The sequence below is a fragment of the Gambusia affinis genome, linkage group LG03 (assembly GCF_019740435.1).
Source record: "Gambusia affinis linkage group LG03, SWU_Gaff_1.0, whole genome shotgun sequence".
In the NCBI taxonomy this organism is placed as follows: Eukaryota; Metazoa; Chordata; class Actinopteri; order Cyprinodontiformes; family Poeciliidae; genus Gambusia; species Gambusia affinis.
In genome coordinates, this window is record NC_057870.1 from 4,689,974 (window position 1) to 4,700,386 (window position 10,413).

At 39.6% G+C, this 10,413-nt stretch overlaps 1 protein-coding gene across 2 annotated transcripts; it reads right to left on the reverse strand.

Annotated features, from left to right (window-relative positions):
- Positions 1-2,659: 2,659 nt before the first annotated feature.
- Positions 2,660-9,374, reverse strand: si:ch211-12e13.12 (paralemmin-2). 2 transcript variants are annotated; one of them, XM_044111519.1, is made up of 2 exons: positions 8,625-9,374; positions 2,660-3,477 (listed from the first exon to the last, which is right to left on the reverse strand). In XM_044111519.1, the coding sequence occupies exon 2, from the start codon at positions 3,361-3,363 to the stop codon at positions 2,782-2,784; it is 582 nt and encodes a 193-aa protein (XP_043967454.1). In that variant the 5' UTR covers positions 3,364-3,477; positions 8,625-9,374; the 3' UTR covers positions 2,660-2,781. The 2 variants fall into 2 exon arrangements, with proteins under 2 accessions (XP_043967454.1, XP_043967453.1); XM_044111518.1 differs by lacking the exon at positions 8,625-9,374 and adding an exon at positions 4,638-4,694.
- Between the last annotated feature and the right edge of the window lie 1,039 nt (positions 9,375-10,413).

The window sequence follows — 10,413 nt, forward strand, 5'->3', positions numbered from 1 at the left end:
CCACCTCCCTCTAGTTTATATATGGAAACTTTGGAACTATTTTTTGTCCCTAGAACAATGTTAGTTCCTTTAAAAAGTAATTTTTAAAAGTAAGCAGTAGTGGCCTTTATTTAACTATACTATGACAGAAATGGGGAACGGACGGGAGTCGAACTCGGGTCGGCCGTGTCGAGGTCCACAGCTTCCTCTCTATATACAGGGCGCCCGCGCTAGCTAGCGCCACACGAAACCCCTATTTCATTTCTTAACAAGAAATTTTACCTTGCGTAGGTAATATATTCTTTAAGTTTTTTTGACTCGGGGCCTTTATCTGACAGCAAGACGAAAGGAAGGAGGCAACGACTTGCGGAAAAGTCACCGATGATCGGACTCGAACTCGGGAAGGTCGCGTCAAGGATTATACCATGACGCCACGTGATGCCCCCCTATTTTTGTTTTACCTAATTTTTCTTAAATTTTACTTCATTGTTGTGTAACTGGTCTGGTACATTACTTTAATTGTGTTTGCTTTAAACAGGCCTGTCAAACTGTGTACCTTTTCTTTTAGCAATTATCTCTATATTTGTTCACCTAAGGGACCTTCAGTAATAATCCACTAGTCATTTTTTTGCTGCTACATCCGTTCTGAACCACTCTGTGGTGTATGTATAGAGTTAGAGGGGATGAGGGGAGGACAGGGGGGGGGAGATGGTGAGCTGTGGGAGGGGGAGATAAGTCTGGTAAACTCCTATCTTCACCCAGCAGGGTCCTAACTGGGGTTTTGCTGTCATACAAAGCAGTAAAATAGTCCCATCTCTCTCTGAAGGTGGGAGGGGGGCATCTGCACAACTTCCAAATGCACACTTCAAGCTATAAACATTGGTCTTCTAAGCATAAAGACAGAAGATGTAAACTGAAAACTATTAAAGGATTCCTTAATTATATGTTTGTCAGCGGTTTTCACATGAGATTTGCTTTAATCTGAAAGTTACACTTTGAGTGTTGCTTCAGGCTGACAAAGCAAAGAGCAGTTGGGTTACATCAGCCTGGACAAGGTGCAACAGTTTAGATCTGTATCAGTCTGATGTTATTTCGGAAATGATAACGAAAGAAAACTTGCATAGGACTGTTTTTAGTCATACTACACTCTTTTACACAAGAGCCACATTCACTCAACTGCACACACATCCATTTATGTAGCTATGTGCAGATTAAAACTGGTTTAGATGCCTCGACCAAGGGCACACCAACAAGTGGCAATTGGAGAAAGTGGAATCCAACTCGCAACTTTCTGACTGCTGTCTTGCCACTGAGCCACATCTGTACGGACATTTGTGGGATGCACATAAAAAAACTAAAAACGAATTCAACTTCAAGAAGGCAACTGGACTTCACCCAAAAGTTCAGTTCTCAACATGGTTGGTAGTAACAGGCTTAAAGGCTGTTATCTAAACAATCACCCCAGTAATGTCACAAATGGGGCCAATATCCTCTGTTTAGCTGAACTTCCATATGAATGTCATGTGAGCTGATTTAGTCCCAAGGTGTGAATGGCTGAAAAACTGCCTGGGGAGACGAGTCTGGGCTGTAGGAGTAGGTGACAGATTAAATCCGAGACCATCTCCTTAATTTAGAGTTGATTTAGTCCGGCTGCATGACGTTACGTCCTGAGAACTGCGGCATCATAACCCTTTAATGGCAGACTGAAAAGCTAAGAAAAAAAAATCCAAAAATTAAGCACATTTATTCCGTCGGAAAAAATAAGTGTGTTTAGCATTAAAATCACCAGAAGCTCAGTCGCTGGAACCGCTGCTGTTTGTACAGCAGCTGTTAGCCAACAGGACGACACTTCTTCTTCAATATTTAGCAAGACTGGAGAATACAGACTTCTGGGTCTTCTCTTTCACTATTTTCCTTACCATCCTGCTCACATGCATGGTGACATGATAAAAGGAGGTCCTCTTCCTGCCTGGAGCTACTTGCTAAAAGAATTGGGCCTCCGTGTCACATCACAATCCTATGATGTGACTCGCGCAGACTCGAAACAGATAGAAATGGATCATTTATTACAAGTTCCTAGAAGTTTCTTTCAACTTAAAGAAGTAAGGTATAAAGAGAAAACAAATGTTTTGGTTGCAGTTACCTCCAGGTAACAGTTACTGGAGGAACCTCTTGAATCTTTTTTATTTCTTAAATCAGTAGTTAAGTTGTTTTGGGATTTATTTTCACCCATGAAGTGCGTAAATAACAAGAATGAACAAAAAAGACCTTAAAAGTTTGATTTATTTCAGGTTAGCACCCATTTGTTATGAACTTCTGTGTAGTTCTCCTAAAATCTTTCACCGTGAACAGATCTTTAAAAAAGCATGCATTTGGTTAAGTATAAAAAAATTCTAACAAACATTAGAAAAGTATTTGTTTACCTCAAGACTGATCATCTAAGCTACACTTCTGTGCACAGAAATCAAAATAAACATCTTTCTTTAAAGAAAAAGTACGTGAAAAAAATTCTGGAAGTCAATATTAAGAAGTGGCTCAAGTAAACCTATTGTGCCAGTTTTACCAGCAAGTACAAATGTGCTTCATATCACAAAACACTTCTCCTGAAAGGCAAGAAGCCAGTACAAATGGAAGTGGAACTTAAGGTTTTTCATGCATGTAAAGGCTCCACAAAGAATGATAACATGTGGTTGTTCTCTTTATTTGTGCATCCCTAGCTGTAGTGTAAGAAAATCCCAGAACGTTTAACAAGTATGAATACTTTTGCAAGGCTGTCATTGGGTTTCAGAAGCTCCTGGCCAGTCATAGCACGGTGCAGGAGCAGCAGGGACTGTCTTTGTGTACAGCCTTGGCCTCCTCAGGCGGTGGGGGGCCACGAACCGAAGACTCGTCCTTGGACTCGGACAGCGAGCCAGTGGACGTGGACAGGAGCCTCCCGCACACCAGGTCGGCGGCATTCCCGTCCCTGACGGAGAAGTCCGTCACAGTTTTCTCCCTCAGCGACATGTCCCCGTCTTCGTCGTCGTCTATCAACACAAACTCCTTAAGGTACGTCATCCCCGCTCCCTGCAGACTGTGGTCCTCCACCGACTCCTCCAGAATGTAGCCCTCTACGAAGGTGATGGTGGAAGACTCTGTGAGCGACTCGTGTGGCTCTGTGGAGTTGTCGTCAGGGCCCGAGTAGATGTGGCTGCTTGAATCCAAGACCGGTGTAGAGTTTCTGTGGAACATCTCGCCTCTCATGCAGAACATTTCTTCCTTTTCGGTTCTAGGAATGAGATCCGGAGCAGACGGAACCCTGTGTGTTGTATCATGTCGGCTCCTGACCTGGTCTCTTCGTTTGTGAGCGTTGACTTCTATAACGTGGCCATTCCCGGAGTGCATTTTAAAAGCCACTCAGAGGCAGTCATGCTAGACCTCCGCACTGCTGCTCCCTGGTGGCGGAGAGAAGGAAGTGCTGGCACTGCTGCCTCCTCCTCACTACTTCACAGATTGGTCCTGATGCAAAATACAAGGATGGAGATTCACTTCAAAGGTGAGAATGTACATAGGTTTAAATCTACTAATTACTTTTAATGATATCCAAATTGTAAAAACAGGCTTTGGGATGTTTTGATAATTCTGACAAATAAGCAAAACAGAAAAAAAAACCTGCATGAAGTCTTTCAGCATTTTAATTAGAGTGTAATTAAAATGCTGAAGTCTTTCAGCATTTTAATTACATTTAGTGTGGAGAATGTAAAGATGAAGAATGACATGAAGACTTCATTTGGAAAATAAGCAGGATTAGAAACATCAGTGGAACTAAAGTTCCCCCTCAACATCCTTCAACGGAACTTGTACGTATTAATGAGTGTTGTACTCAAGACCACCTAACCCGAGATCGAGACAAGACCAAGACTGTGATGTGAAATATAATCAAAATTGCTAATCAAATTGATCTGAAAGATTCACATTCCCACAAAAACACCTAGATATTAAATACTTAGAGCTGAAATAAATTTAACCAATATTAAAAGCAGAACAAACTCTTTGTTCAGCTTATCTAAAAATATAACGCCCTGGGCATTTGCCCAGATCATTCATGTTAGAAATCACCACTGTCTGCACCACTAAAACATAGCAATTGAGCAGTGACGTGAGGTGAGGTTCATAGCTGGTGAGGGACTGACTTAACCATAATCAGATTTACAAATATAGACCCCCTGAATGTTATTGTTTACATAAGAAAATTTCGCGCATGCGGACAACACTGGAGGGCAAAAAGACTATTCTACATGTCATGCAAAGCCGCGCTGCCGCCGTAGAATAATTCCGTTAACTCAATCAAACTTGAACTTGTAGATATTATTAATTTCGTGCTGTGCTCCACAGCAAAGGGAGAAAATGTTAAAGTACAATTCAAAGCCACTTCTTTCTCGCTCTCTGTATCAGCGTAGCTACGCGCATACTCGTTGCCATGGCAACTAACAACGCCGCAAAAAAAAAACAACAAAAAAAAAAAAAACACTCAATTATTTCCCACACAAAAAGCTGAACATTCAGTCTGCTGCATTAGTATGGTTTTAGGCTTAATGTTTAAGCCTTTTGTGATTATTAATAAGCGATTGCTGTGGTAAGAGGAGAAAACTATAAATATATCGCCGCATTGACTTAACTGTATCGCTAGCTCCATGGCTAGCTCGCTGTTGCTGTCTCTTACTCTGCAGTTGTGGAGTCACAATGTCTGGGATCATGAGCGCCCCCTGCCATGAGGCAGGAGAACTGCCTGCCTCACCTCGAATCTGTTCTCTGACGTTTCTGATCGCTCCTCAGCACAAGAAACATGTTACACACACAGTTGGTGACAAAAAACACTGTACATTATATACATGAGCTAAATTATGGAAAATCAGTTCATACATTAAATATTTTTTTAGCCATTTTATTGGCGGCGTTCAGACAGGAGGAACATGCTCTTATAGAATGGCAGCCAGTGCAGTTAGGAGAGGTTATCAATCTAAGGTGAGGGTTAAATAAATAAATAATCAAAATTGGTTAATGTTAGAATGGGCCTTAGCGGCTGGATTAAGTAGGAGTCTTGAGGCAGAGAAACGGTGCAGACCCACTGGGTGTTTATTCATCAACAGTTAACACTCAGACAACCCTGCTCACAATGGCCTAAGGTCTCAGCAGCAACCACCCTGCAATGTGGCCAACATGCAGCCTTTTATAGTCCCTGGCTGCTCCAATGAACAAATCCACCAAGAAACAGGGTCAAACAAAATACATACACACAAACAAACTTGACAAAATAACCAAATCTTCAGAATAATTATGTTAGCAAATACTATTCATTTTAAAGCAGACATTTCATTTCTAAAAAGACAATTCTATAAATATAAATCCAACATTAGTTGTGTTTTCTTTATTTGCTAATTAAATAAATATTAATATATATAATTAAATAAAATAATGATAGCTACTGCAGTGTACGCAGATCATTACAAAAACAAAGAACGGCTCTCGGTGAGGCTCCAGCCCTATCTTCTTAGTAAAGAGAAGTTCAGAAAACTCGGATCGTTCATGACTATATTACAGACTTTTGGACACAGTGTTGTCCCATATATGCAACACGTTACTCAACACCTCCGCACAATAATTCAGCGCAGTGAGTGACTTTTATTTCCATCACAAATGCTTATGTGTCTCTGTACAGCTAGCTTTGCTAACATCACGTCAACGGAGCTTACCTTTCTTTGAGCTTACTTTTTCTAAGTGACGGAGAAAGTTAGACGTAGTCCAAACCGTCTGTGAAAGCGAAGCGCTGCTGAAATAGCTGTCGCCATCGGATTTCTTATGATTTATGCAGCGCAATTCTATTACTGACAATTGGACAGACATCTGCCGCTCAAAGAAAACCACTACGCATGTCTCGGAGCGCTGCGTGCGAGTAAAAGGTGGGGACGGGGGAGTAACAGAAATAGTAATTGGTAAGTCACGTTATTGCTTGGATTTTAATCGGTGCGTTGGACAGTATGCTGTAAGTTTAGTGATATTTCCACAGTTGCGGTCTTGAAATAAAATTCCGATTCCACAGCGCCCGAGACCATCAAAAAAAAAATGGTCTCGAGACCATCAAAAAAATTATCTCGAGTACTACAATACTGGCATTAACAGCTAAAAAAAAAATTAAATAATACATTTATAATCATCATCTGGGGAACTATTAAATTCAAAAATACTTCTCTGATCGCAAAAAGAACGATGAGAGCTGAATCTTTTGCCTAAAAATTGTTGAAATATTTCAAGTCAATTGCAAAAAACTTGTGAAAATGTAATAAGTTAGCCAAAAGTTTACATGAGCAAAGCTTTAGGCTGATCTGCTTAAATGGCTAAAAACAGCCAAGCAAGCTGAAATAACCTCAAAACTTCTTGTTTACAGTTGCAGAAATATAAACATAGGCAGACGGGTAAAGAAACAAACAAAAAACTTCATAGAAGATATACTGAAAAATCCCAACAGTTTCAAACAAATTGTAAAAAAGGATGAATATTTCAAACACTTAAAACAAAAACAATAAAATATGATGGTAAAACTTGCACCAGACTCCTTGCATTGAACTTTGTAGAGTAAAAAAAAAAAAGATATTAAAATGTAAAGTAAATGGCAGAAACATTTAAAGAACTGCCACCAGATAAAGTTAAGAAGCAAAAGAAATCAGGGTAGAATTTTTGTAAGAAGTCATTTTTATTTGAAATATAAAAAATGGCGAGGAACTTCAAAAAAATCCCAAAAATATATAGCCAGTGGGTGATTTGAAGAAGCACAATAATTAGAAAAAAAATAGCATTTGAAGCGGAAGTCAGAGTTAAAGCAGTGGGTGAAATATAAGAAGAAAACATGACAGAGGCTGAAAAATAGCTGATCTGTTGCCTTAAAACCAGCTGACCTGTTCTGAAAGCTGGATGAAAACTGTTTGAAGATGATTTAATTTGGTTTTGCTTTGACAAAGTGAGCATGTTGGTGTGAGACAAAGAACAATTATTCTCTGTGCTACTGCCATCACAAAAGGTTGTGGTCTGTGGTTTTTCTTTTAGGATAGAAACACCAGACAGGATCAGTCTAAAAGTCTGAAGCATGGTGGTGGAGGGGTCTTTACTTCACTTTATTTCCATTATTTACCAAGAACTACTGGTTATTACGACCACAGCTGCTGTTCACACTAGTGAAACAGCACTGCCGACAATCTAGCATCTACAAATTACGTCTTTGCCATATTTTATTCAAATTATTCTGTGCACGTTTCTGCTCTTTTCCACTTCCACAGTAACTGGAGTAGATAATTGTAAGCAGCGGGGAGTTGTTTTACAAACCAGAGAGAGAGAGAGAGAGAGAACAAGCTGTCATTTGGGATAGGACTCTGGATCAAGAAATGAAGCCTGCATCATGAACGAAGCAGAAAATAACCTGCGTTCCATCAGGATTAGCTCTTTGAAGACAGACACAGACGAATTGCTCTAATGCGCTCAAACAAAAGGCGGAAAGTGATCGTTTCGCTCTCACTCTTTCATTCCCATCTTCAGAAAAAGTCACTGTGGATATGGGTTTGCCAGTAACATTGACACATATAAAGCATTCCTTATTGAGAAGAATCTGTGCAGAATTCACATCTGGATACTGAGACGACAACGGAAGAAGTCTGGTTTAGTTGACTAGTCTCTGATGAACCACTAATGTGTTGATGGTCCCACGTTTTAGATCCAGTCGATGACCTACTTTCATTTTCCCATAAGTTAAAACTCTGACAAAGTTAATAAAGTCTTTGACAGAATTTATTAACCCAAAGCATCACAGAACTTTTTTTTAACCCTTAATCATCCATCATCAAGCCAAAGTATGAAGTTGAAGTAAAAGAGACTATAGATTTAAGCAAACTCCTCATGTTTGCGTTTGTGTTGGTAGGACACAAAAGGCATAATCACTGTGCATAGTGTTTGGTTGCTATGGTGATATTGTGACTCCAGGATACCACTCTTTGCAGCAAATACCTAAAAACTAAGCTTTGGAAATAAAAAAAATAAAATAAAAAAATACTGCTAACTTGCGGTGGCAAGTTAAATACACATTTCATTTATTTATTTGCTATTGCTGCTGTTTATATTACAATAGTAATCATCTTTGTAAAAAGAAAAGCGGCTATTATCCATCATCTTATGGTGCACCTGTACTCCACCCCACCCCCAATATTTATATCTGCACCTGCAAATACCTCCTGAAACATGGCTGCAGTATTGGCTGGACTGGTAAATAAACACAAAACTGAACGACTTCCTGATAAAGGACGTTTCCAGTTTCTGGTTTTATAAGTTTAATGCAGCTCACGTTGAGCTTGACAAGATGAACATGTTACTGTCGACTGATCCACATGCGTGACAGAATGGGGACTCTGTAAATGAATGATAACAAAACGCATGAGAGCACGAGCCACTTGAAGTTAGAATGGCTACTGAGCAGATGAAAGACACATAGGGTTTTAAATGGCTGCATAGTTTTGCTGCCGATTTTCAAACAGAAGGGAACCGTTTTTCCACACTAAGCCACCAAGCACAGAACGGAACAGAGCAGAAGATACAGGGAGGTAATAATGACATTGTGTTTTTACCTGAAGCCGTTATCTGAGCCGTTTGCCTCCCTCTGATCCTCCGTACAGCCGGAGGAAACGTCTTCTCATCTGAGCAGAAACTGGAAACAAAGACACTCCCAGCCTCTGCTTAGAAACTACAACTGCTCTGTGTGCAGGGAGGCACTGAGAACAAACCACGCCTTAAACCAAAATCACCAACACGGTTGGTTACAGATATGTGTCATTTTTAACTGACTAAATACGAGTTTGTTTAGTCAAGTGTATACAATTCTAACAGTTGCATAAAGCTGCAGTATACATAACATTTACAAATATATGTCTTTTCCATTTTTGTTGAACGTGTCACCATATTGTTACAGGATGCTATCAGACAGATAATCTATGAAAAAAGAAAAAAAAAAAATCCATCTCATCCATCTCCTCCATCTCCTCGTGATGCTATTGCTGTCTGAAGAAATACACAGCTCCCGGTCAGAAACAACCAATCAGAGGCAAGAGGAGGGTCTTAGCGCCGTCAATCATGTTCGTGTATTTAACAATGTGCTAATGGTGGAGAAACAACTTACCGATCCAGAGAAACTGTTTATCTGCCGTCCTCGGTGGTCACACTAACTAAACTGAACATTCGGGCCAGCCTACACGGTCAAAACATATTTAAAAAAAGCAAAAGTTACATACAGCAGCTATAATAAAAACAACCCGGAACTAGCTTTTACACAGAGGTCCTCTCAATAAATTCAGATATCATTGAAATGTAAATGCATTTCAGTAATTCATTCAGTTTTACACCAATTCACTGTTTATTTTGGTAAAATAAACAGTGAATTGGTGTAAAACTCAATTTCTTGAAAAATGTGAATATTTTATAGAGATGAAAACAAAACAAAAAAACATTTTTCCACACAAAAATGAGAGGCTACTAAAAAGTGTCTCCATGTTTATGCAGTCAACACTTGGTTGGGGCTCCTTTTACATGAAATAAAATGTGAACGCAGTGACATGCACAACATAACTAATGGAGCTTTTATTAGGGTGAATCTATATAGAGCAATTTTAACACAATTTAGGGCCAATTTAAACATTAAACTACGTTCTAACAAAGACTCCCACTCTTTGTAAAGCTATCCTGACAGACGCATTGGAAGTCATTTTCAACCAGAAGACAGAGGAGGTCATAATTATTTCATAATCCATTCATCCAAATCCTTAAAAAACCCAACAGAAATGTGTATAATATTAGCAAACCCATAGTAAATTGGATTTCAGCTGTAATCAAACCCTCCTAGTCCATTTTGTTTGACCCCAAAAAGCCTAAGACTTTTCAAAACAACCAAATTTTTTAAACTAAGACCTTTCAGCTGTGCAGCGATGCATGAAGAGCCACTCCTCTCTGTGCCGCACACTGGAGGGCGGCATATAAATAATCCAAGAAGAGAGAAATACAGGAGTGATGAAATATTGAAAAACGTTCAGTCACAGCAGGAGTGATGTTTGCTTTGACCCAATGCGGTCAGCGGGTAGACACAGCACCGACAAAGTGTCCAGTAGGTCCACAAAACGTCCGGCGTAAACCGTGACTTCAATCTGACTGGAACCTGCTGAAGGGAAACTAGATCAAACATTTATTATCATTGAAACAAAGTGGAGATTCTTCTGGTGATGAATCATCCTGTAAGCTAAGAGCCAAAAGAAATGAACACAGATTTTTCCCAACAGATATTTTAAAACAAGCAAAAAACATTCCGGCGATTGATAATAGCCTGAACCATAGAACCAATAGTTTAAATTAGATCCAGTTTATGACCTA